The sequence below is a fragment of the Rhinatrema bivittatum genome, chromosome 10, assembly GCF_901001135.1.
Source record: "Rhinatrema bivittatum chromosome 10, aRhiBiv1.1, whole genome shotgun sequence".
NCBI lineage: Eukaryota > Metazoa > Chordata > Amphibia > Gymnophiona > Rhinatrematidae > Rhinatrema > Rhinatrema bivittatum.
Genome location: NC_042624.1, coordinates 84,766,918 through 84,794,691, shown reverse-complemented (window position 1 = coordinate 84,794,691; position 27,774 = coordinate 84,766,918). Strand labels below are relative to the sequence as shown.

The 27,774-nt window shown below is 43.8% G+C and overlaps 1 protein-coding gene and 1 long non-coding RNA gene across 3 annotated transcripts in view; one reads left to right on the top strand and one right to left on the bottom strand.

Moving 5' to 3' along the window:
- The window catches only part of COL24A1 (collagen type XXIV alpha 1 chain), a 554,101-nt gene that overhangs the window by 456,974 nt on the left and 69,353 nt on the right, over positions 1-27,774 (bottom strand). For both annotated transcript variants that reach the window (XM_029618163.1, XM_029618164.1), the window contains exons 4-5: positions 10,249-10,302; positions 4,562-4,615 (exon numbers count right to left, since the gene is read on the bottom strand). In XM_029618163.1, coding sequence (XP_029474023.1) covers positions 4,562-4,615; positions 10,249-10,302 — 108 coding nt within the window. The remainder of the gene's footprint in view (positions 1-4,561; positions 4,616-10,248; positions 10,303-27,774) is intronic.
- Positions 23,790-27,774, top strand: part of LOC115100029 — a 51,733-nt gene continuing 47,748 nt past the window's right edge. Inside the window, exon 1 of the long non-coding RNA XR_003858949.1 lies at positions 23,790-23,942. This is a non-coding gene — a long non-coding RNA (uncharacterized LOC115100029). The remainder of the gene's footprint in view (positions 23,943-27,774) is intronic.

Sequence of the window (27,774 nt, the reverse complement as noted above, 5' to 3'; positions counted from 1 at the left end):
GTATCTTTAGAGGCTTCGTCTTCACTTGAAATAGAAAACATCCTAAAAAAAATGAAGCCCTCATCACATCCCGCCAAAACTATACCTCCTAAACTACTCCTTGCCATCCCAAAAATTATAGCCAAACCCCTCTCTGACATCCTCAACTGTTCCCTTGAACAAGGCATCGTTCCCAATACTCAAACAAGCAATTGTTAAAAAAAAACCCAACCTCGACTCCTCCATCTTTTCCAACTTCAGACCTATCTCAAATCTGCCCTTTATTTCCAAAGTACTAGAAAGACTAGTAAACGCCCGCCTCACGGAATATCTTGATCACCATAAAATTCTCTCCCCCTCACAATTTGGTTTTCGAAAACACCTAAGCACGGAAACCCTGCTCCTTTCACTTACTGACACCCTTCTCAAAGGGACTGACAGTGGCAAATCTTATCTCCTTGCTATGCTAGACATTTCTGCAGCCTTTGACACTGTCAATCATAACATCCTCACCAACCTTCTTATCAATATCGGGATTACTGGAACCGCTCTTGCATGGCTGCAATCTTACCTGCAAAACAGACACTATTCAGTATCCCTTGGCAATCATGAATCCGACCCTATCAAATTAGACCGTGTTGTTCCCCAAGGCTCATCACTCTCTTCTACACTGTTCAACATATACATGCTTCCCCTAGCTAACCTCCTCACCAGTCTGGGATTTGACCACTTCATCTACATTAAAATGGCACCCAACAAGGGACGTGCAAGGGTTTTAGAGTGTTTGGGGTGTGAGGTGAGGTGTCTCCTACATAGTGGCGGCAACTGAAGAAACTGGAGCTTTCTGCTGGAGAACTGTAAAGTTTGGGAGATTCAAGATGGCTGCCAATTTATTCACACCAAGTTGGAAGCCTGTAAAACCTTCTCATCAAAGGAGCACCTACTCAAAGTAATGTGATTACTCAGCAGTCATTGAAGAGACAGCTGATGCTGCCACAAGATGAAAAAAACATTGAGCTCGGTCACATCAGCAGAGTGTTCAGTGAGCCAAAAGGAGAAGAAAGAGGTATAGCATAAGTGAGGAGATTTTCCTATGGTTGTGAAGGAAAAACAGTAAAAGTCCAGGAGATGAAATGACACAGCAGACTATTAGTTCTGGAGGTTCTTATTGCCCACGTTTCAGAAGGACATGGATGACGTCGGAAATAGTGGGCAGAGATGAATGCCTCCATTGCCAATTCCTACAAGAACCAGTCCTGGAACAGCTTCAGGATGTTATATTTGTTGTGGCCATCTATTTATGAACCAGAGTGCTCTGATGCGTTGATGACTTCAGCAGATTTTTCACGGATGAGAGAACCTGTCATTCAGCAGTTGATTTAACTGCCCCTAGCTAGAGAGAGATCCAGATCCACCTCAGACTCTCCAGGAGAGGGGCTATCAGGTTCTGAGGAGCCTCAGACAACACATACAAAGTCCCACCATACTATAGCTACCAGCCTGGAGTTTGCCGAATGAGGGGGTCGACCACATCAGTAGTGAGTAGTGAGTTTGCTGAATGAGGAGCTAACATCAGTAGTGAGCAGAGAGGACAGATGGCCCAACATTGTTACCGGGGTTTCCGAGACTCCAGTCCTGCTAGTAATGACATTGGCCAAGGCAAACTGCAATGCCCCTAATGAGTAGCTGGAGGAGCCACTTAAGGTCCCCGAGTTGAATGGCCTTAGTATTCCCTTGGTAGGCTCTAAAGTTGCAGAAGAATCTAAGATTGGGAGGGATCCTCCAAGGAAGAGGTTGACCAGAAGCATCCCCCTATCTGGTCAGAGCTGGGGTTCCCAGGAGAAATGGTAAGAGTAAGGACCCAATATGTAGATGGCTGATCTGATTATTGCGGATGTTGCAAATTTTATTTATTGCAAATCTAAAAATTGGCTTAAACTAAACCCTGGGACCTTTCTTTTTTATTTGTTAGTTTTTCTTTGTCTCTACACCCTTAACAGAAGGCATGGGATCACTACCTTTAACCAATAAGCCTGGATGCTTTTGATGCAACTGCAACATTCCTCTCTGTTTCAAAGGAAGTGGGTTGGGAGTGAAAGGAAAGAGAAATCTGGACTCAGAGACAACCAGCATGAGCCATGACTTTTTTTACAGTCTGGGGTACTGATGCACAGACCTTAAGGAAGAAAACACAGGACTGCTTCTACAGCTAAGTCCATGCACAAAGCACGTCAAGAAAAACTGACTGATACATGGGGGTAACCTGCACGGCACGGCAGATACTATCATAAGCTTCCTGGGCAGACTGGATGGACCACTGGTCCTTTTCTGCCATCATTTCTATGTTTGTGTTCCTTTTCTTTTTTTGTCTCAAGATGCTGCAGAACTAAGAAGTGTTGCATTAACTGTTTTTGTCATGCGGTGAATCATGTAATATTCCGTTTGGGGGAAAAAAAAAACCCCAACAAAGTCTAGCAAAAGAAACAAAAAAGACAGACACCAGGTGCATGTCTGCATCCCTGGGGAAAGATGCAATCGCAAACTGCATCCTGAAATTAAAATGCAGTCACAGCCTTGGCTCTGTTGTCCAGGGTAAAATTAGTCTAGTCTAATTCTGGCAAACAGCCCATATTTTGCCAAAGTGAAGTAGCCATGGGAAGGAAAAAATAAACAAAACAAAAAAAAAACCCTTCTCTGCTGAATTCATCCGCTATCAACCTTATTTACTGCAAAGCAGGCCTGAGCACTACCTACCTACATGGAAGAAATTGTCTTTCAGTCAAGAAAATTAGGCATTTTCTTGGCTCTACCCAATGCTTACATTAGGAAGGATAAGAATGTCACTGCATAAAGATTATTCCTCATTCAGGGAATATTATGGATAACAAGGTTAAAAAAAAAAGATGAAATACTGCCTTAACTAACAATCTGATGGCTAAAAAAAAATAAATACATTTATACCTCCTAAAACAGATACAAATTAAAGTTGTGTTTATGGTGATTCTTAAAGTAGAAATCAATCATGTAATTGATAAGGAATGAATAATGCTGGCTTAGCAGCTCTTTAGCTAAGAAAACGTGTTGGCCATCAAGTGGATTTCACAGTTAGATGTACACAGCACCACAAAATGCAGAGGGAACTAACTCTTCATTCTTAAATGCTTTCAGCACTTAGGAGATGGATCACCCCAAAATTTGTGCTGTGTGGTTTGTGATCAGTTTGTGTGTGTGGTTAGTGATTTATTTGGGTTTTTCCAGTTCCTGGCCTGAGATTTCCAAATTGCATTTTGTGAGTCATGAATTATTCCTGTGGGTGAGGGGGCGGGGTATGTGTTAGTCATTTCCCAAGCAGCAGGGCCCCTTCGGTCTTACAGTAGATGTGAGGAGGAAGGCTGAAACACTGCTCCTTCAGATGCTTTCCAAGTGGTATTTTGGCCATTCAAGGACATGGGAACGGAACCTGTGACTAGCGGGGGTCCGGACCAGCAACCCTCCTAACTAGTAACCCACGATGCAGTTTGGGTTCTGCAATCCCTGCCAAATCAGTGTTTATGGATCACTGGCCATGGTCCGCAATGCTGACTTAGGGGGTGAGGAGGGAGCTCTGATTGACCTAAAGGCATTTGCCCTGCCTCTTAACAACACAATCAAAAAAGCTTCATAAACTCAGAGTGGCATTCCCAAATACTGGAGCCAGCAACTTGAGCATCAAAAGCTCGGTGAGGCCATGATTGCAGGTCACCATATTTAAATCTCTATTTTTGTTTTACACTGGAAGGTAAGAAAAGGACCACATGCACTCACACACACACACACGCATCTATGCACACACAAAGTTCACTTGCTGTTACAGCAGCAAACATCATGAGCTCTATTTGATGTATTTGATGCCCAAAGCAGTTTTTAAACACCTGTCAACACAGGTCAGATTCCTGCCACAAGAAATCACTCCTACAAGAAATCACAGCCAGGGTTGGCTTTTTCTAACCTATCTATCAAAATGTTAAACTCAATCTAAGCTGAAGGCATATTTTTTTTTCAGCAGCAGAATTCCATTTAAAACTATTTCATCGAAATACCTAATGTGTGTTTGGAAGGTTTCGGCTTCCGCGCATATGCTCATTTAACCCCCTGCCCCCCATCATTTCTGTTCCTATTTATTTTATTATTTTATTGATTTATTTCAACTCGATAGCTCGCCCACATTGCTACATCACAAGGTGGGGCTACAATTTAAAAAAACAAAACAAAACACATAATACACCTTGCAAGGAAAACAAATGGAAGTTTACAAATCCTGGAATAAATTTCATAGCTCAGCAAAGCAAAATATGCGCCGCTGAAGAAGAAACATATTATTTGCTAAGAGCTGCTCAAGATAACAAAAAGGCAGAAGATTGCCCTGGCTATGCTTATCCACCGCAGGCCATTTCTGGGAATGCTTTTATCACCTGCTTGTGCCCGACTCGGAAGTGGGGGGGGGGGAGTTAAGTGTGGTTTCAGTTTACTCCTGGCGCAACCTAATGCTTCAGTAATGTATTACATCATCAGACAAAGCCAGAGGCCGAAGGCTTTAACCTACCTTAGGACCGGGCAGCCCTGGCAAGCCTGGATTCCCATGCGGTCCTGGCATACCCTAGAACATTGGAAAAAGTGGCAGTTACAGTCAGATAAAGCAACGTGAATAACAACAATGTGTTGGATTCATGTGGCACTTTCCATTCGCCGAAATCACAACATACTTTACGGTTTAATATTTCCGGAAACATGTCTGACAGCCACCTTAGGGCAGATGGTCTGGTTGCACATTTCTGGCAGCTAAATAGAGTGAAAATGTTAAAAGAGAAAAGAGGGTAATACAAATAGAGAAGAGGCTGAAAAAGACCCTGTCTGGCCAGTTATTCCTGTCCACACTGCTAAAGATATATCCCAGTTCCCAGCCATACAGAGTGATCCCATGTAGGATATCAGTCCTTATCCAACATAGATTTTATCAACTTTCTCCTTTATACTCCACCCCCTTGGGTAGATGAGAATAGAAGTTACCTTTACCTTCTCATATGGTTGTAAAAACATCCAGTAACTTTGAAAATAATAATAAAACAGCCACATTAAGACCTGGCACGGTAGCTCAAGTGCAAATGCTATGCATTGCCACGCGAAGGGACCTGGGTTTGATTTCCAAGGCAGGCTTTTGCTCATAAGAACATAAGAACATGCCATACTGGGTCAGACCAAGGGTCCATCAAGACTGGTATCCTTTTTCCAACAGTGGCCAATCCAGGATATAAGTACCTGGCAAGTACCCAAAAACTAAGTCTATTCCATTTTACTGTTGCTAGTAATAGCAGTGGCTATTTTCTAAGTCCATTGGAGGAGGTCCATTACCTAAGGAGGTAATGGACCTCCTCCAAGAACTTATCCAAACCTTTTTTAAACCAAGCTACACTAACTGCACTAACCACATCCCCTGGCAACAAAGTCCAGAGTTTAATTGTGCACTGAGTGAAAAAGAACTTTCTCCGATTAGTTTTAAATGTGCCACATGCTAACTTCATGGAGTGCCCCCTAGTCTTTCTATTATCCAAAAGAATAAATAACCGATTTACCCGTTCTAGACCTCTCATGGATTTTAAAGACCTCTATCATATCCCCCCCCCCCCCCCCTCTGCTGTCTCTTCTCCAAGCTGATCAGTCCTAACCTCTTTAGTCTTTCCTCATAGGGGAGCTGTTCCATTCCCCTTATCATTTTGGAAGCCCTTCTCTGTACCTTGTCCATCGCAACTATATCTTTTTTGAAATGTGGCGACCAGAACTGTACACAGTATTCAAGGTTCGGTCTCACCATGGAGCGATACAGAGCAATACACTGGGCCAGCTGAGGCGGGGGCTGCTGCAGAGGCAGCGTTCACAGCCCCTGGGGAGATGGGAATCTCAACCCGCATTCAACAACAACACCTAGTGGCTAGGCTGAGGGTCCATGCTTGCTGGGTACTGGAGGGAGCGGAAGTTTATGATCTTTTGTTGTTGCAATGGCTGGCAGGAGAGGGATTTAAAAATAAGGGCTATCCCAGGTAGTTGAAAGTGAAGGCTCATGGCGCTATAGCCCAACAGAAGCCTGAACCAATCAATGTGGAAGACTAAAGGAGCAGGAGGAAACTGGGTGCAAGCAGAAGTCATTATTCAGTGTAAAAAAAACTCTGCAGAAAGACAAGTGCAACCAGACATGCTCTCGAGGTGACAGCTGATGCCACCAGGAGCAGTACATTTGAACCCTGGTGCCAGCGGCCATTCTGTGGTACTGGACAACAAGCTAGGGATGGAGTTGGGTTGGGAGGGGGACCCATGGTAACATACTTCCATTGGTGAAGGGGAGGGGGGAGCTGGCCCACCTCCTCAGGCCTTTCACTGGACAATTTTGTTTATCATTACAGGGAGCTTGGGGGGGTGGCATGAGCCCACCGGCCCGATACTGAAATCTACTTGGGGAGGAGAGGGCCAGACCTTTTGGGGGGGGAGGGGGAAATTGATACTTAACCAGCTCTTTTGAATATAGCTGGTTAAGCCTAAAGTTAACCTGGAAGGTTTTGGAAGACCCCAGAAATACCCACTACTTATTCAGCTAAGTTTTAGCCGGATAATAACTAATCTGGCTAAACGCTGCCAAATAAGTGCAAGGGATACTGAAAGCTCACCATTTAGCTAGAATTTGTGAGTTATCCAACCAAATGCTTTTGAATATTGGCCTTAAAAATGTTTTATCTTGCCTTATTTTTTCAATGTTAGAGCATTAAAAGAAATGTAGAGACAGAGAAAATGAAAATGATGGGAGATAAGATAAGAACCACAAGACCCATCTAGTCTGCTTATCCCCGGGCTATCTTGAATTCAGCAACTGCTTTTGCCGCCACTGGGAAGGTTTCTATGCATCTAACACCCTTTATTATAAAGAAATATTTTCTCATATTACTTCCGAGTCTATCCTCTTGGAGCCACAGATCATGACCCCCTTGCTCTAGAACTTACTTTACAGCAAAATTTGCTCATTTCTTGTGCATTATTAATATTTGTGAGGTATCTGAATGCCTATCATAAGCCTCCTCTGCTCTAAGGTATACAGCATGTTTAGGCCCTGAGCATATGTTGGTAGCCCTTCTCTGGATCACCTGTACACATTCCGTCTCCTTTCAGCAGTGCGAGCTCCAGCACTGGACATATTCAAATGAAGTCTCACTTGACCTGTCAGAGACAACACCTCCCCTTTTTCTACAGATGCTAACTCTCCCTTTCACTTCCCAGTGATTTTCTGGTCCTTGCTGCCAGTTTATTGCAGCTTTTCTACTTTGAGGTCATCAGATACGACCACCCTAAGATCTTTCTCCCACATGGGCGGATCAGTATTTCATCCATCCCCGCCCCCAATCAAGAACTGCTCTCTTTGGATTTCTATACCCTACAAAGGTAATGCATATTTTGGTAACAGCAAAATAGAACAGAAGATTACAATGTTAACATAGGTAATGCAATGAGACTGGAACCCAATACGAACACAGAGGACATCGTTGCCTTGCAAAACCTTAACTAAAAGTTTTGCTTGTAGTCTCTTAGCCCCAAGAAAAAAGGGAAAGACACAAGGTCATTTTTTGCAGTGGCAATTCTCTGACTGAGATGCGCTGCAGAGAAAATACTTGCCTGTGAAAATACCAGCATGTTTCAACCCATTTGTCTATGGTGGGTGGGGGTGGAAGAAGGCTTATCAAACCAAGCCCAACATCCACTGTGAAAACTAGAGCATGGACATTATAATTAAACACTGGACAGGGGCCTGCTAGGGTGACTGCACGCAGTGACCATGCACAGCCTTCCCTGTGTGTTAATTACATAGACAGCTGTTGTTCGGAGATTCACCCAACTCTCAGAAGATATTTGCAGGTCACGCTTTTCCATCCCCAAAGCTGCTCATTAACGGTTTTGGACACGCTAGCCAATTCAATCCTAAAAATAATTTTATGTTCGAAGGGAACCCTTTCATAACACAGCACGTAAATCAAATGAATGGTCAGTACTAGAAAAAAAAAATTGGCCATGAAATGTTTACTCTGTGCTCCCAAGACTTAATCTTTCCTAATTATCTGCTGGATGGACACTGAGACTTGCACTTCTTGAACTGAACCTCCTTAATTGCTTCCTGTGGCGAATAAGGGCATTAGCATAAGCCTAAATGGCTGTGCTTGTCCCGCACGCAGTCTGCGCTATCAGTGTGTGAAAACAGGAGCCCTCAGGGGTCTTCCTGCTGCTGATTTACAAGAAAGAAGGACAAGACATTGTTTTGATGACCCCGATAATTAAACAGGGGTCACTGCTGCACTTAGGGTGGTGTTTTTACTTCTCTCCTTCTGATCTTTCTACTTAAAGTGGTAGAGAAAGCACACATAGTGGATATCATTCTTGTTGAGAGCAACTACAAGAAAGGGTCTATTATACCGAATCTCTCACTAGGCCGATAGACTAACCTTCAGCCTGTCTCTGTTATAGCTGTCTCTACCCACCACCCTTCCTGCTTCCTCTTTCATGTTTGCCTTTTCCTCAATCTGCTGCTGCTTATGGACTCATAAATAAACACCGTATTTAAGCATTTTGATACAGAGACAGACACAAGCGTTCATTTCTTCCTCATAGGCCAACACCCACGCACTTCCCCCCCCCAATCCCATATACATGCACCCTCTGATTCACCAGAACACATTAAACAGGAAAACGGTCAACCTCACCCACCACCATAACCCATACACATAAGCCCATTTTATTCACTTCTAAGCAAGACAGAGCTGGCAGTGTTTCTCACAATGTTAGAAGGAAATTCTGTAGATTTGTTTTCCAAACTCAGGACTGGATTTATTTTATTTTATTTGGGGATTTTTGTTTTGGGGGGGGGGGGGTGATTAGGTAGCTTCCTTCTGCTCCTTTGGGTTTCCAGCTCAATCTAATCAGCTTCAACTGGGCCACGTCACCAAAGCCTCCATCCCCCTCCCCCCCATTATATAACCTCTCCCCCCTGTCCTCCAGTGCAGCTCAGCTATTGTTCTGGCAGTCCTTGGCAAGTGGCCACAGACCACAGAAACCTCCAGAAAGTGAGTCTGGCCCACTAGTATCGCCAATGAAAGATGGTTGAGGTTCTTCCATGCCTCTGCCCCACCCTGCCAAGCGGCTGTGAATGTCGCCATCACCACATCACCACTTCCGACTGGCCCAAGGAGTGAAAACCACACTCGAGAATTGCTCTCTGGCTTCAGCACGGCCACTGAAACACACTTGGTCAGTCCTCAATTTATTTGATTTTCATTCATAATGAGAGCTAGATATTGCGTGCTTGCTGCATAGTCAACAACGAATTTTCCATGATTGTGGCAGCAGCCAACAGACAAGGCTGACAATGCTCTTTAATCAAATGTGTTGATTTAAAAAAAAAAAAAAAAAGACACGCAATATGAATTTTGTGTTTCCATGAAACTCTTGATAACCCCTTCGTGCCCCCAGCTATCTACGCAGGCACAGTAATTGAAAACACCAAAAGGTTGCCTCTGGGGAAGACAGGATCCCTAAATAAATGTGTGCAAAGCAAGACACAGCAGGTGTTAACCCTTGGGTAAATCATGTATTCAAACTCAGCTGGATCAACAAGCACAGTTACTCAGATTTGTGATCAGGAAAGCTGGTGCTACAAAAGCAAGCAGGTCTTAGGAATTTGTCTCTGCACAGGGGCATTGTTTTGTTTGTTCATGCGATTTCCTTGGCCAAAAAAACATTTCTTCTGTTTGGAATGCTTTCTGGTCTCACTACGGCTTGCGGTTAATGCATGAAGCCTTCCCCCCTGTCGCCCCCTTCCCCCCTCCGCTTTCATTCCGAAAAGAAAATGAACCTGACCTCCGACTGCTGAAATGAGATCACTGGAACATAAAGACTAATGTTACAAGTAGCAGCAGAACTGCTATAAAAAGCTTTCTTTAAAGTTTGGAGAGAATGTGTCCTCACAGATGTTGCCACCTTCCTTCAGCAGATGTTGACGTCATGCTATACCATGCCCAACACTTTTCTAAGCTGACTTCTCATTGCACATTGTTCTCGTAAGGTTATAGTAATTGCTCTTTAACCTTAAAGGCACCCAATGGGTTTTCCTTTTTTTTTTTTTTTTTTTTTTTTAACAACATATCTGCAGTGAAGAAAAGCATATTACAATCCAGTTATGAATGTTTAGGCTTTTATACTCACCCTTGGACCTCTTTTCCCTGAGGGACCTGGCACACCTGGAGGACCTGGTGGACCCTTAAGAGACAGAGATACAGAGGTTAAGACAAACAGCAGCAAGATCTTTCAAACTTCAAGCCTTACTCAGGTTCAGCTCCCAAAAAATATTTAACAATTACTCAAAACTAGCACACTCTGAACATCAACAGGCCGATGCAGCAATCTGGGCGCTAAAACACACAGTTTTAACACTCAGATTACTTTTTTTTTTTTTTTTTTTAAACTCCCAATGCAGCAACCTTATGATATGCTCAAGCATCAGGAATTAAAGAAAAGCTGATTGCCTTCAAAATGTACGTTCGGCACAGACCAAAAGCAGATTTTAACTCAGGAAGGGAGGCGGGGGGGTTCCCTCATAGGCAGATCATGCAGCACCCACTTAGTCGGATATGTAGTGATTTATCTGGCGAGGTTTGCCCAAGCATTTAGTCAGATAAATCAGTACTTATCCGTGAAATGTATATGATTTTTTTTCTGTGTCTTGTTTTGGGGTTTTTTATAGGTTTTTAAGTGCCAGTGCAGTAGCACTGGAAACATAACGCCATCTCTTATCCTGCAGTTAAATTTCCAGTGCTATGAACCTCTCTGCACTGGGGAGTACTGCTTAATGCCCTCATTTGCATGAGATTTCTCTATGCGAGGGCACTAAGCAGTACTCTCATTTTGGAACGCTCATTTTGTGAGCATAAAACTCCCTGCTGCATCGGCAATAAAGTTTATGCTCACAAAACGAGCGCTGATATGCGGGCAAAGCTGTGCGTTGGCCACAACAACACACCTTTATGCATCGGCCTGCAAAGGCGAGGAGACTCCAACGCCTTTTTCATGTCTTGACACCAACTAGAGGTCTGCTCCAAGGATTTTTGTGAAAGGGTTTACATTTCCTAAAACGTTTTAGCTTTAAATGGGAGGAAATGAATTACAGGTCGATGCGATAGTGCATGGAAAACGGGAGCTCATGATTGCGTGCCCGCTCTCCTAACGCACGCTGATTGACTTCTCCGGGGCACCCGAGGCAATATGCAAATGGCTTCCACAGTAAAAAGGAGGCGCTAGGGGAAATCATGCGCCCCTAGCGCCTCCTCAGCAGCGGGCACCCAGGAGAGGTGGCTAATAGCGGATTAAGAAAACATTCAGTTTTTCAAGCATCCCTTTTTCCTAACGAGTGCACAGTAACTGGTTAGGAAAACGGATGCTTGTTAATTGAGCATCAGTCTTCCTAATCTGACACTTAAAAAAAAATCTCTTCCTTTTTCTATTCCTCTGACTTAATATCGCCACTATATTGATATATATAAGGATCACTATATAAATATATCATGCTCTCCCAGGTTAAAGCACCTTAAGCTTTAACCATATTCTTCGTGTATGATGTTACAATTACTTCCTACCTTTACCTTTCTTCCAGCTATTTAAGCTTCCAAGTTCGTACTCCTTGTTAAATGTAACTTTGCCTTATTCACCTCTATTGTTATTTACTTTATTTTTGCCTCAGTTATCCCCTTGTTATTTGTAAACCGATCCGATATGGTTATTACTATGAAGGTCGGTATAAAAAAGTTTTAAATAAATAAATATTAAATCAAAGCAAGTACAGAAAAGCAGTATTTTCTGCTTTTGTCAACTTTTTGGGCTCCTCAAAACTTAACACGTGATGAGCGCTATTACCTACACTCTCTACTGGAAGCGCTAACCCCCGTTTTGCATTGGGGAGTTATGGACGCGCATTAAGCCATGCGCTGGGGCCAGTGCACAGCACTGCATTGGCCCTTTAGTGCTTTAAAAACAAACAGGCTTTCCACAGGTAGCAAAAGACAAGAAATTTGCAATTGCAAAGTGGCTTAACTTTTAATATTTCAAGCAGTGAATGTGCTTGAAAACAGTAGAAACTGTATTAGACACAACACCACAGCAAGCAAAACATCAAAAGATTATGCAAAATCTGAATACATGTTCTGAACCTTTACTTATGTGCTTTAAAAAAAATGTATAATACTGTTAGAAGTAAGAACTGTGCAAAGAAAAAAAAAACTGATCCTAGGAAAATAGGAGTAATGAAGATCAGCGTTCTCCTTCAGGAAGCAGAAGTGTTTTATACATGAACCTGTCTTTTTTGGGGGCTGGGATGCTATTTGGCATGCGTTTACTGGTTGTTTAGCATGGGTCTTGTTATTGTATCTGAGTTATCTCTGAGTTATACTGTGAGATGGATATTCAGAGGCTTTGTCTGGATAATTTCTGGCCCAGGGTGACCGATCCCGCCACCTGCCCTCAAAGATAAAATAGCCAAGCAATGCCGATCCCCCAACTTAAAAAAAAAAAAATTGTTCCCAAACCACCACCGCCACCTCCAAATTCCTCAAAGTGTCCAGGAAGCCCAGTGGGAGATGAAGAGTCTCTTCCCGCCTCTTGGCTGAATGCTAATTTATTTGCTTTACGTCACTGAATGAAGACCACTGATTGGACCGGTCACTAACAGTTCAGCGAAGGGACCATTCCCCATTCAGAACTGTTGTGAAGGGATCAGTCAATGGACTGTTTGCCCATATAAAGCGACTAAATGAATACTAAGTGCCAGTACTTGTACTAGCTGTACTAGCACTTAGTATTCAGCCCAGTTGGAGGAGGTAAAAGTCTCTCCTCCTCCCACAGGGCTTCCTAAAGGCTTCTAGGGATTTGGAGGTTGCGATAGAGGGTTTGGAGCTGGGTATTTGGGAATTTAGCGACAACCTTTTCTTAAGTCAGGGGATGCGGGGGAGGGGGATCAGCATTGCTCAATCACTATGTTTTATTTTATCTTGGATGGGTGGCAAGGGCAAAGGGGCAAAATCAGTCGCCCTCAGCCCACTACATTTTTTTAATCTTGAAGGATAGGAGTGAGGAGGGTGTTGCTTGGCCTGTGCTACAATTTTTTATCCTGGGGTGGATGAGAGAGAGTGGGGATCAGGGTGACTTTATCCTGTGACCTTTTTTCCCTAATATTCAATAAAACAGTAAGCAGTAAAGCTACCCAGTTAACTTCATTTGGTAATTTATCCAAATATATTCAGTGGTGCTATTTCCTGGATAACTTCTCTGATCCCTGGCTTACTGAATATTGATATCTGTGTATCCGGGTTGTTTAATTTGCTTTCAGCTATCTACAATGAAAAAGCAGGTGACTCATTTGAAAGAGGAACTGTTCAGGTTTCCATTTTCTTGCAACATCCAGAATATCTCCCCCATCTCCCACAGAGGATTCAGAAACCCAAGAATAAATAGTATACAGTGGGCTCTGTTAGAACAAGACATGTGACTATTCAACACCCAATTTCCCCAACTGTGCAACATTCTGAATACCCACCCCAACTCCCACAGAGTAGTCAGACATCCAGGATCAGAAACCCAGGAATAAATGGAATACAGTGGGCAATGGCAGAATAAGGCCTGTGATGATAAGTCACCCATTCTCCCTACTGTTACTCTTACATAATACCTTTTTCTGCACTGGATATCGAAGAAAGCTCTAGCAATACAAAATGAAATGATGTCTGATAGGGATGTAGTCACCCAGTGTACCCAGAAACCCTTAAACAATATTAAATGTCATAAAAGTAAGCTGCTTCTCCTGGAAGACTGTCATCAGAAGAACCAATGTGGAAAATCATTTTGATGAGGATGCAAGCATAGTTCTTTCTAAGCTGAGCTCTTTTAGCAATTGTTCATTCATTTCAGAGCATCGCTCACAGGTTTTACATGGTCGCTTACAAATTTTTCTTTGTGCTATACACAGAAATGCAACTCTAATACTGGTGCTCAAAAATTGTTGGTTTAAAAAACTTGTTGCTCACACTAATAAAAATTTGCACACACCTAGTTACTCCTGCTAGAGTTAAATGCCTTCTAGAATCCTCAGCCATGACTAGTCAACACAATTACAGAAGAAAGTATAGGCTCCGATATAAATGTTATCATCCATCTGGGACCAATGACCTTGCTAGAAATGGTATCCTTGAAGTACAGAAGTTTTTCCAAATCTAGGGAAGAAGTTTAGACACATGGCAAAGACCAATACCTTTTTAAAAGTATTACCTGTTCATGGAAAGGAGAGAGAAAGGATCTGCCATACAGATAACTTTAAATTTGTGGCTCAAAAAATGGTGTAAAGAAAGTGATTTTGGAATCATTGGACTACAGTCATTTATGGGGCAGTAAAAGGTTGTATGGTAAGGATGGTCTATATTTGTCCATGGCAAGAAAGAGGATACCTCGTGAGAAATTAAGATCATAAATGATCATACATTTAAACTACAGGGCGGGTGTGGCAGGAGGTAGCCAATGAAATTGGTATGTCACCCCCAAGCGATACAGGAAGTGAGAGGAGAAAATAACAAAATCAGATTTTAAAAAAGTAGAAAAGGTGACTAGGAAGAGCAGCAAACCAAGGGATAAAAGTTGGAAAGCTATGACCACAAATGCTCGTAGTCTAGGTGATAAAATCCCAGACCTGCAGGCCCTAATGGTGGAGGTTGACTTGGACATCATTGCTGTTTATGGAGACATGGTTCATGACTGTGATACAGCCATCTCGGGATATAACGTATTAAGGAAGGCCAGAGAGGATAGGAAAGAGGGAGCAATAGCTCTTTATGTCAAAACCAATATCCAAGCAACTGAAATACAAGGGACGTGGGGTAGGGAAGAAGCATTATGGGCTGTCCTAAAGAAAGAAGACGGTGCTTCCATTTACATCAATGTGGTCTACAGGCCTCCAATTCAGACAGAAGAGCTGGACAGAGATCTGTTCAAAGACACCCATAAGGTGAGAAAGAAGGAAGATGAGTTGCTCTTGGAGATTTGAATCTGCCGGATGTAGTTTGGAGTATCTCTTCTTCAAACTCTACAAGAAGTAGAGTGATAGTGAATGCCTTTCAAGGGGCTCTGCTCAAACAAATGATAATGGAACTCACGAGAGAGGGTGTGATATTTCACCTGGTCCTCACAAATGGGGATGTCTCTAATGTCCACACAGGTGACTACCTAAGCACCAGTGATCATTAGACAATATGGTTTGATATCACAAATAAGATACAGAGAATTCACATAAAGACCCAAGTCTTGAATTTCAAAACTAAGGACTTTGTTAGAATGGGGATGTTCCTGGAGGAAGAACTAGAAAATGAGAAAGGTGGAATAACAGCAGGCCAAATATGTTAGAAAAGTAAACAAAGAGAAGAGAAAAAAGAAACCTATCTGGTTCTCAAAGGAGGTGGTTGAAAAAATAAAGGCAAAAGGAACAGCGTTCAAGAAGTATAAAGGATCCAAAAAGAGGAACACAGGGAAGAATACCTGGTGAAGCTGAAGGAGACTAAGAAAGAAATAAGGAAAGCAAAAGAGCTGTGGTGGTCCCGCTTCACAAGGATGGTAGCAGAGAGGAGACTGGAAACTAAAGGCCAGTTAGCCTTACCTCGATGTTGGGAAAATTAATGGAGGCGCTGCTGAAGGAAAGGATAGTGAACAAACTACAAAACTGGTGGGTTGCTGGACCCGAGGCAGCATGGATTTACCAGGGGAAGGCTCTGTCAGACAAACATAATTGATTTTTCTGATTGGGTGACCAGAGAACTGGATCAAAGAGGAGCACTCTATGTGTGATTTACTTGGATTTCAGCAAAGCTTTTGATGCAGTCCAGCATAGGAGGCTCATGAATAAATGAGAAGCTAAGGACTCAGCACCAAAACAGTGGAGTAGACTACAAAGTGGTTGACTTGACAGGAGACAGCATGTAATGGCAAATGGAACCTACTCTGAAGAGAGAACGGATCAATATCTTTCTGAGCGACATTGCACAAGGGATAGAAGGTAAAGTTTGTCTATTTGTAGATGTTACTAAGATCTGCAATAGAGTGAACATGCCTGAAGGAGCAGAGAGAATGAAAAGTGACTTAGAAAAGTTTGAAGCGTGGTCCAATACTTGGCAGCTGGGATTCAATGCCAAGAAGTGCAGAGTCATGCATCTAGGGTGCAGAAATAAAAAAGAGCTGTATGTGATGGAGGGTGAAAGACTAATGTGCATGGACTGGGAGAGGGACCTTGGGGCGATAATGTCTGGCGAGCTGAAGGTGGCAAAGCAATGTGACAAGATGATAACTAAAGCCAGAAGAATACTGGGCTACATAGAGAGAAGAATAACCAGTAAGAAAAAGGAGGAGATAATGCCCTTGTAACAGTCCTTGGTTAGGCCTCACCTGGAGTATTGTGTTCAGTTCCGGAGACCGTATCTCAAAAAGGAAAGAAACAGATGGAGGCGGCCCAGAGAAGGGCGATCAAAATGTTGTGGGGTCTGTATCGGAAGACTTATGAGGAGAGGCTGAAGGATCTGAATATGTACACCCTGGAAGAGAGGAGGTGCAGGGGAGACACGATACAGACCTTCAGATACCTGAAAGGTTTGAATGGTGCACGATCCTCAAACCTTTTCTGTTGGAAAGCAAACAGTAGAACTATGGGTCATGATATGAAACTCCAGGGGGGTGAGATTCAGAATCAACATCAGGAAATATTTTTTCATGGAGAGGGTGGTGGATGCCTGGAATTATTTGCTGGAAGAGGTGATAAAGATGAAAAATGTAAACAAATTCAAAATGGCACGGGAATAAACACTGTGGATCCCTAAAGGCTGGAGATGAACTAAAGAAAAGGGGGCATGGGGGTAACCTGCGAGGAGCGGCAGCTTCTACCCCTAACAGAAGGCATGGGAATTACTACCCTTAACCAATCAGCCTTGACACAACTGCACCATCGCTCTCCGCTTTGACCAGGGGGGGGGGGGGGGGTTGGATTCAGCTGATTGCCAATGCTGGTGTACTGATACGCAAACATTAGGGGAAAAGCGCAGAACTCTGAAGGTTGATCACCCTGTTAAAATGTTTGTAGCAGTAATTCTGTTAGGGCTTTGACAGTTGCTTGGTCTTGATTGCTAGTATTACTACCCTTAACATAAGATTTTGAGGTAACCTGCATGGTGTGGCACTTGCTACTCTTAAAGAAACATGGGGTAACCAGCACAGATTGGCAGTTACTGCCATAAGAAACTTGCCTGGCAGACTGGATGGACCAGACGGTCTTTTTCCTGCCGTCATTACCAAGTTAGGAATGCCATTTATGCTGAGAAATATGAAATTCATAATACGGCACAGGGGAAATAGTTATGTTACTTTTAAGCATGTTGAGGGTTTGTTTGTCTGTCTGCCTGTATTCATCCAGGTGCATGTGCACATGCCCGGTCGTGAACTGGCAGTCAAGCAGCCATGCACACAACACATCAGGCAACAAGCACCTGAAAGGAGAGAAGGAGAATCAGCATTAGATTCTCTAATCTCACAGTAGTCTGAGTGGGGAAATGGGGGTGGGGAGGGAGGCAGGAAAGATATTGCTGTGCACTGCTTCAAACAGGCATTTTTCAACTTGTTAACTTACAACTGGAAGGATTACCATCAAATGAATCCAAACTAAATCAAAAGCACTGTCATCGAGAGAGCATCCCTGACGGAAATGGATACTAATACACGCATGCACGGGAGATCTTACACATTTAACCTTTTAGATCCTGCTCATTGAAGGAATTATTTCCTGATGCCCCTTTTTACATATTTTAGTTAACTAGACCCAAATATGGTATAAAAAAATGTGCAAGTAATTAAAAGTATATGAAAAAATGTTCCATTTGTGGAACGTTGGTACCTAAAAGGTTAATAAATCATTGATATATACGATTAATATACTCAGTCTAAAGTGGAGTCTGCTGGGGATAGGTGGGGGTTCATATGTCCACGTCAGCATTCATGTGCACCCTGCCACCCACTGAGCACTGAACGTATCTACCTCAGAGCATAACTACTACTTATCCTCAAGCAGGTCTGACTGTTCTGTGGTTGGGCTGGGGAGGGGAGTCAGAGTGTGCTGGGTCGAGCTTGGAAAGAGGGTCAGTGTCCTGGAGTTGGACTGGAGAGAGCCGGAGTGTGTTAGGGTCAGCCTAAGGAGGGAGGAGAAGAGTACTGGGGTAGGGATGGGAGGGGGTGAAAGAGTACTGGGGTCGAGCTTGGGGGGGGGGGGGGGGGTGAGAGTAGAATGATCCAGATGGGGAAGGGTGGAAGAGAGCATTGAGCCTGGTGAGAGAGAGAGAGAGTGCAGAGCACCTCCAATCTGACATGTCCTCTGTTGTTTCAACTGGTGCCAGCTAGTATTCGTTATAATAATTCTTTATATTCTATATTCAGTCGTATAAGCTGTGTCAGAGTGACATTATGGTTCTAACACAAACAAACATTGTGGGAATCTGGCAGAACTCAGCACCCTTTAGAACGCTCACTTCATCACAAATAGTTTCACACTGTCCCACAATTATCTGGGATAAAGGAGGTCAGGATGTTTTCATTTGAAATGATAATACATCAGAGGATTCCGGAACCCATTAGGGAAAGAGCCAAGGAAGGAAAGGACGGCGTGGGGAGAGAGCTTTAGAGAGAAAGCAAAGAATGATATAACATAGATGCGCTCTGAAAAGTATAGTAGTGCAGTGGTGCTGGCCCGCTCCCACAGCTCGAGTGGCATGCAGGTTTGATTCCTGAGCCTGGCGTCTGCTCCCTGTGCAAGTTGGAGGTGCTGCAGAAGGATGCTCGGTCTTTGCTCAACGGCAACGCAAAGTGTCCTTTACTGAATCGGCCCCTAACTCGTTAAACAGGGTCCCTTTCACTAAGACCTCAGCATATGGTCCCTGCTAACACTTTAATAAGGGAACAGTAAACTAACATCTGAGCACACCTTAATGAGCATAAGGAGATGCAAATTAAAGAACACTAAACTTGCACAAATTATCATTGAAGGACACGCCTATTAGTGACCAAATGATTAAGACCCAAAATTCATCACCCAGCTATGGCAGCTTGGCTGTCAGAGGATGACCTTGTCCCCGACGGCCAGGTCTCCTGCCATCCCGACGGCCAGGTCTCCTGCCATACCAAGGCTCGTCAAGCTCCTGAGCTCGTTACATTTTCTTGTTTCTATGTTTTTATCGAGCATTGTGTCTATAGTTGAAGGAATAGGGCAACCACCTTCTCCAGATGTTTGATATGATTTATTTACATATAGTCCCCATTTCCAATATAAACAACATGATTCAATAATAGTACATAAACAATAAAATTAGAATAATTACTTATTCTTTCTGCCAGTACCAGAAACTATGCAAAGACAAGTGGCAGGGACCCAAAAGGGATGTCCACACCTATATTGTGCATCTCACTGCACTCTTCCAACAGTTGTAAGAAGGTCAGTATGGGAGAGGCAAGTATTCCTCATTTACCCAGACTATGAACTCAAACATACTGCATCTCACACTTGGGCCAGTGTTACCTCCACATAAACGATCCTTCAAAAGCACACGAAAGGGAGCCTGCCTGGTGACAGCCACCCCATGACAAGGATACCATCTAACAGTGACACCAATTAAGCACACCCCGGATGACAGAGACAACCTGCAGTGCTCTCAGCCACATCATCTGCACATCAATTCACACTAAGGCTCATCTCTAGGATTCATGCTATTTCCTCTAGGTGACATGGGATAAGGTCGTCCATGACAGCTTCTCACTCCTATAGCTTTCCCAAGAAGTCCAGCAGAGGAGATATGATGAGGTCCACTTGTCCACTCGCTTTGTCATCAAGCGCACTTTTGGAGTGTCAGAAAGTCGCTTCAGGTGTTTGTATTGCTCCGCTGGGGCCTTATTAAAAGTGGCCACAATTACAATTGCCTGCTGTATGCTTTCATAATCTTGCAGTTAGGTATCACACTGCAGTTGGACATTAATCCGGATCTAGAGGAGGAGCACCCATACCACACTGCTAGACAGAAGGAAAGTACAACAAATGGGAATCATGTCAGAAGCCAGATTATCATGCATTATTTCAGCTGAAAGTGCCAACTAACTCCTCTCCTTTACGCCTACCCAAGTTTCAAATCTCTCCTACTTCGCTTATCCATGCTCTACCACCCCTGAGGGGAGATAGGTAAGAAAGGTCCCTTCCCCCTAACACCAAACCCAAACACATGATTTGTTACAAAACAGTGTACCGAAAAACCATATAGCAATATAATTTCCAAATAGGTGAGACACAGTGTGCAGAAGGCAAAACGACATATCATGCTCTTATCCACCTGTAGACACTCTGCAAGGAAAGGGGCCTGGGACCTGTCAATTCCTGTGACCTGTCAATTCCTGACAATCAGAAGGTGTTAAACACACAGCTCTGCAGCAGGTAAGCATTATCATCCAGCAGAGAGCCACAGAACAGATGCTCATCTACACCCCTTCTACTTCTCATCCATCGTCTTCTGATATGCTGGCCCCTGCAGGGAATGAGTAATGTGGATTCAATGGAGGTAGTAGACAAGGCGCTTGCTGTTTGTAGGGAGTCAGAGGTCCAGGCTGCTGCCAATCAAACTGTTCATTCACCGCCTGTGTCATTTTATTGTGCAATGATGTGAACAGTCTTCCCCTCCTTTGAGAAGAAAGGCGATCCATAAGTACAAATTGAAAATAGCAAAAATTTCATATTATAGTTCATCAAATGTATCTCCTTTTGCACAGACTTTAGATCTTTGTGAACTCTATTGTGCATTTACGGTTGACCCAGCTTTAGTGGGTGGTCAGCACGTGAGGAAAGCATGATGATATCGTTCTCCATAGTGGCAGTATGTAGTCTCCTACACTCGTGTAATCTTCTTTCTGTCTGCAGCTGTGTGCGTGGTTTATGCACTAGATGCAATTACTAAAACAATAAGAAGCAGACACATCCCACTTGGTACGCTAACACTTTTCACACATCCCCATCCAAGGACTAATCTGGAGAAAGACCACAGGGTGACAGGGTCTGAGGATCTCAAGGCAGTGAAACAGTGTGACAAGGTGAAGGTGGTAGCTAGAGCCAGAGGGATGCTAGGATGCCTAGAGAGGGACTTATCCAGTAGCATACAGGAGGAGATGATGCTCCTCTACAGGTCACTGGTGAGGCCACAGCTGGAATATTGTGCTCAGTTCCAGAGGCTGTATCTCAAAAAGGATAGATCAGAGGTACGCCAGAGAACGGCAACCAAAATGATGTGGGGACCGCACCAAAAGACACCCGAGATGGGCCTTCAGGACCTGAACATGTAAACCCTAGGAGAGGTGGGGGATATGATTATAGAAATTTAAATACCTGAAAGATATTAATGCACATTTAAACCTTTTCCAATGGAAAGGAAGCTGTAAAACTAGGGGGATCACCGTCTGTAGCTGCAAAGCTGCCACAGACTCAGAAATAACATCCGAAATTTTCTCTCGCACAGAAAGAGTGCTGGATGCATGGACTGCCCTCCCAGGGGGGGTAATGAAGACGACTGTAGCAGAATTATAAAAAAAAAAAAAAGGATAAACACAGAGGATCCCGTACAGCCAAGAAGATGGAACCAAAATAGTGAAGTAATATGCACAGAACAGCAGTTCAACCCAAAACCACACTGAAATGATTGCATTGCGCTTCCAGGAAAGGCACGAGATAACTTGTACAGAGCCTCAGTCCAACTCTAAACAGAAGGCACTGGGTAGTTTCAACCCTAAAAAGGCATGGGGTAAGCTGCACAGAATGGCAGTTACAACCCTAAACACAAATTAGAAATAGAAATATGGAGACAAAAACTGAATTCTTCCTTGTTCTTCTATCCACCATGGATGTGCATTCATTTTCTTTGTTTTCTTTGATTTATTGAGCACTAAAACAAAAATGAACTAATAAATAAATAAATAGCAAAAATAAAACAAAACAAAAACAAATATTTCCTGGTTGCACATTTCTAGTATTCATTCCATTTTACCCCCTCCTGTTCCATTCCTGTTGCCTGCAGACAGGAGGGAAAAGGGAACAAGAGGAGATGGCTGGACTAGGGAGCAGAATGCTCTTTGCTTTGCATTTTGTTCCGCCTGCTCCAGGATCTCACCCCACCAGGGGCGGATTGGCTATCGGGGGATTGGGCATCCCCCCCAGTGGGCCAGTCTCTCTAGTCACGAGATTCCTCAGCTTCCCGGGCGTGGCCAAAGAAGAAGGGTTGCTGCAGCCCAGAAGAAAGATTTGGCGGGGCCGCAGTGGAGTCCATCTCACCACAGCCATAAGGGAGACATGCGGGGCCATGATGGAGCCCACCTGTCCATCGTGGCCCGAAGACTGGCTCGGTGAGGCTATAGTGGAGCTCACCTAGCACAGCCCAAAGATAGGCCTGTGGGGCACATGCCCCCCCCCCCTCCCAAACAGCGCTACTATTGTGGTCTCCTCCCACCTCCCCTCCGACAATAAGCAACAGCTGGCCATCCGTTAGGGCCTTAGACAAGGCCCAGAAGAAGGGGGAGATAGAGAATGTGTGTGTGTGTGTGTATGAGAAATTGGGTATGTGTATATGACAGAGAGAGACTGCATGTGCTTGGGAGAGCCTACATGTGTATGTGAGTGAGAGAGAACCTGCATTTGTGAGTGAGAGAAAAAGCCTCAGTGTGTATGAGTGAGCTTGCATGTGGATGTGAGAGAGAGCTTGCATGTGTATGTAAGAGAGAGAAAGCCTGCATGTGCGTGTGTGAGAGCCTGAATATTTATGTGAATGAGAGAGCCTGTATGAGAGAGAGACGAGAGACTGTGCATGTGGCAGCATACATGTGAACAAGAGCAAATGCCTGTATATGTGACAATATATATATATGAATCTGCAAGAGAGCTTGTGTGTGTGACAACATGTGTGTGCACGAGTGGGAGAGAGAGAGAGGATAAAGTTTGTGTGGGCCTCTTTTCCCCCCAGTCAGGATAAAAACCAGGATGGTTTCCTTTTGGTCGTGCAGGCCCAAAAGAGGATGCTGCTGTATCACTCCAAGGCCCAAAGGAAGAAGAGGCTGTTGTTTCGCCCCATGGCATGAAGGGGGAGGAGGAAGCTGCTGCTGCATCATGGGCCCAGAAGAGGAGGAGGAGGAAGCTGCAGCTGTCCCACAGGCCCAAAGGAGAAGAAGAAAGATGCTGCGGCTGGTGGGTTCAGCATGGGAAGAGAGGATGAACGAGCATGTAGGTGAGAAGGAGAGCCAGCATTTGTGTGTGGGAGGGGGAGAGAAGTGAGAGTATGTATGTGTATAAGAGTGTATTACTGTGTGTGTGTGTGTGTGTGTGTGTGTGTGTGCGCATAACCCCCCACCCTTACCCCCACCACCCTCCCCAGCTAATCTGTGACAATCTCAAGGTGATTGGGATTCTAAAGTTCCCAGGTATGATCTAAACAGTATAGCAAGGTATTTCATTTCCACATTTTAACATCTCCCAGCTGCACTCTGTCCATCTGAGCAGAGTTGCACGCTCTGGCTGGACTCTGGCCTGGAGCAGCTTCGCATGGGGAAACACAGTTTTAAAGTGGGCTATTACAGACCTGCCTTCTCACAAAGGAGGACACCACACAGGCACAATGTCTTTTTCAGAACCATCCGTGGAAGAGAAAATAAAGGCCTCGGCATACATCAGGCAGCCAAGATGAACGACAGAACGAGAGAGATGGCAAAAGCTAGCTACAGCCTTCCCGGCAGACTTTAACAAGAAGCGAGAGAGCTGAAGGGTAAGGAAGAGGAAGGGAAGTTCAGGAACCTAGATGAGGTTGGATTATCCATGAACATTAAAGGCTGAGCTGCCAGCAGGTACCGGGTAACTTCAGTTAAATCAGTATGCCAATAGAAAGCCCTTTTTGCTGTATTTTTTTTCCAGCGTTGCACCCATTCAGTGTACACAGAAAATTACTTTGGAAAACAGAGCCTCCCAAGTTTTAGAAGACACAGTCAAGCTTTCTTTTTTTCTAGGGGCCAGGCGGATTTCTCCTCTGGCCTTTCTGCTCAGGCAGAACGTCCTCTGTCGGGTGATGGCACCATGCGCCTCCGTTTCTGTGGGAGTAGCCTAGCAGTTTGAGCAACGGGTTGAGAACAAGGGAAGCCAGGGTTCAAATCCCACCGATGCCCTTAATGACCTTGAGTAAGTCACTTCTCCCTCAGACACAAATTTAGGGCCTGATTTACTAAGGCTTTTCTCCCATCCTGTGTCTAGGGGAAAAATGCTTAATAAATGAGGCCCTTAGATTGTAAGCCCTGGAATTTGTTGCCAGAGGATGTGGTTAGTGCAGTTAGTATAGCTGTGTTTAAAAAAGGATTTGATAAGTTCTTGGAGGAGAAGTCCATTACCTGCTATTAAGTTCACTTAGAGCAGGGGTGGGCAGTTCCGGTCCTCGAGGGCCACAAACCAGTCTGGTTTTCAGGATATCCCTAATGAATATGCATGAGAGAGATTTGCATGCACTCTGCCTCAGTTGTATGCAAACCTATGTCATGCATATTCATTAGGATATCCTAAAACCTCGACAGGTTTGTGGCCCTCGAGGACTGGAATTGCCCACCCCTGACTTAGAGAATAGCCACTGCTATTACTAGCAACAGTAACATGGAATAGACTTAGTTTTTGGGTACTTGCCAGGTTCTTGTGGCCTGGATTGGCCACTGTTGGAAACAGGATGCTGGGCTTGATGGACCCTTGGTCTGACCCAGTATGGCATGTTCTTATCATCTTATGTTCTTATGTTCCCTCTACCTACCGTACCTGGCTGTAATTCAACTTGAGCTCGGGCTTGGTAAGGTGAGTAATCAAATCTAAAAATCCAAAATTTTAATTTTCTTGCATGTAGTCTCTCTCTTCATCCCTTTATAAACCATTTCAATAATCTTCCTCAATGAGGGGCAACTGATCAGGATTCTCCAGAGCCTGGTACATGTGCACCATGAATCCCACCCATAGGTGCTGCTACTGTGCAATGGCTGGGATTCCCTTACTTATGTATTTATTCATAAGCATTTGATAATCTGCTTTTTTCCTAAAGAAAGGCCCAAGGCATATTACATAAAGCAACAAGGCACGGAGTATATAGGGCGCTGCGATAGCTGCTTTCACCTCACCTCTAATCTCTCTCTCAGCTCGACCTGCACATGCAGTGTCCAAGAACTGACCCATGTCTCCTGCAGGCCAGTGCACTGTGTCACATTCTAGACAGCTGCATGCTAATTATTTAGGGACGGCAAGGCTCCATCCCAGAAAGACGCGTCCATGACCTTCAACAGCAACTTTAATAACACAGCCTGTAACTGAACATTGCACTCTGCATCACATATAGCATGGCCACTTGTGCATGCCAGGCAATAGCTAAGCAAAAGGAAAAGAAAAGCAAGTTTAATTAATAACAAGGAGTTTAATGACGAGAAACAGGAAATGCCATTATTGGCACCATCGCCTCAAGCCTGATCCGCAGGTAAGACGAAACACATTAAAAGGAGAGGAAAAAATGGCTGGGGGGGGGGCAGAAGAAACAATTGGCGAGTCAGAGGTACTAAAAGGATTGGCTGGCGGATGTTTTGGGGGGGTTAAAAAAAAAAACAAACAGCTTCTGACTGACTGGTTAAATGTATTTTCTTTATTTAGGACATCTGAAGCATTCATAGGACACCTGTGTTGCAGACATAGTATAATTAGTCACCGTGGGATAGGAACAGACAATACATTCAAATTGTACTCCGTCCAAAACTCCTCCTAAAAGTGCCCTGAAGGAAGACTGGCTTCCTAGACGCAGGCTTCAGCGGTCAGCGGCTGCAGAGAAGCCGAGGGAATGGGAAAAACAGATGAAACTACTTACGCCTGGAGAGCTCCGGAGCAGGAGCTTAGCTGGCTCTAAAGATACAGTTTGGAAGACAGAGCAGCACACATGTAAGCTTGTTACATCTGGTGGAAGGCTGTAAACATGGCTCTTGCTTTTCTCCAAAGGCCAATCCACTTTTTGACTTCAGTGATTCATACGGATTACAGAAATGCACCAGAAGCGCTCACTGATCTGGTAAAAAAAAAGGCCCTTTAGTAGCCTCCCTCACCAGGACTGGAAGAGGTGAACTCTCCAAAAGCAAACACCTCTTTCTAAACTTTCCCTGGCAGCTACTGAAAGAAAGCTCGGCAAATGGTACAATTGGCTGCCCGAGTTATTTCATGATCCAATTTTAGCATACTGAGAAAGTCAATCACGCTGAATTGCACTCTCTTTCAGATTTTACGTTTGACAAAATACCCTTACAAAAACACTAAAAGAATTAAATTGTGGCAGATGTGTATTTGCTGTTCTTCAACAACTTCTAATAGTTTTCCCCCTTTTCTTGGCAAGTCAGTCCAAGGCAAGAACTGCAACTTCTTTTGGTTTCACTCATAATACTTAAACCATTCAGTGTTAGATTCTACAGCAGATACTCTGCTTAACCAATTCTTTTATCCCCAAGTCAAATATCAGGAATGGAAATAACAACCTGCAGTGATCTAACGCAGGGATGGAAACCCTATGGCATCTGAGTGACCAAAGGGCTGACTGCACCCGTTTCCGCTCTCAAATGAAAGCTGACATGTAGCACACACCGGTGCTTTGGCACTTTGGGACAATGGCTCCCGGATATAGCACTGCTCAACCAACATGGATATTTAACAAGGGAAGCATAATTGTACTCCGCTATGGGATGGAAGGTACGGTGAACAATTTCGAGGCTTTGGCTGACAACTTGAAAGAGACAAGTACAGAGATGTAATGTTTTATCATTACTCATCAGCAATAGGATACACTCAAAAGTCTACAAGAATAAGGATTACATTCAGTATGGATTTTGTTCAAAACCACGATAACAAGAGAAATACATTTGTACATTTGACCCAAGAAAACAAAGTCTGGTGGTCTAAGCCAAGATGTCTGTTTAAGTGCCTTGGCCACAGAGAGCGAAAAATGTAAAAGGATTAGAAGCACCAACTAAAACTTCACTAAGTACCTTTATCATATTTAGCTGAGAACATATTCTTGCCTTAGGAAAGCAAATTTTCATGGAAGTAGGTACTAAATTCACAGCTGGACTATGCCACCCATTCTTTGAATGTAAATTATTTTACTTCAAGGGTATTATTTGATTTCTCAGTTGAAAAACAAAAAGAAACCAGAAAAAGTTCTACATTCTATTTGCATAATATCATAGCCCCATTCCATCTTACCAAGCCTCGACTTTCTGACCTGCCACAGGAGCTTTCGCAGATTTCTCTAAAAATCAGGACAAAATTAAGGGATTTTATCAAAGTCACAAAAAAAGATGACAAGTTGCAATTCATAGTGAAAAGGTCTGAGCATGAAGGATGACCTCACTATTGGCATTATAAGGTCATGGTCATCCACCAATCATTGCACTCAGATGTTAAACTATGTCTTATTTTACCAAATATTTTAAGACATACAAACAGCTTCCAAAAAGATCCTATTACATCACAAACTTTATTAAATGGCTCCAAATGGTCTAAGACAGTCCTTGTTCTGCCTTGTGGTGCCTGTACTCTGGATGTCT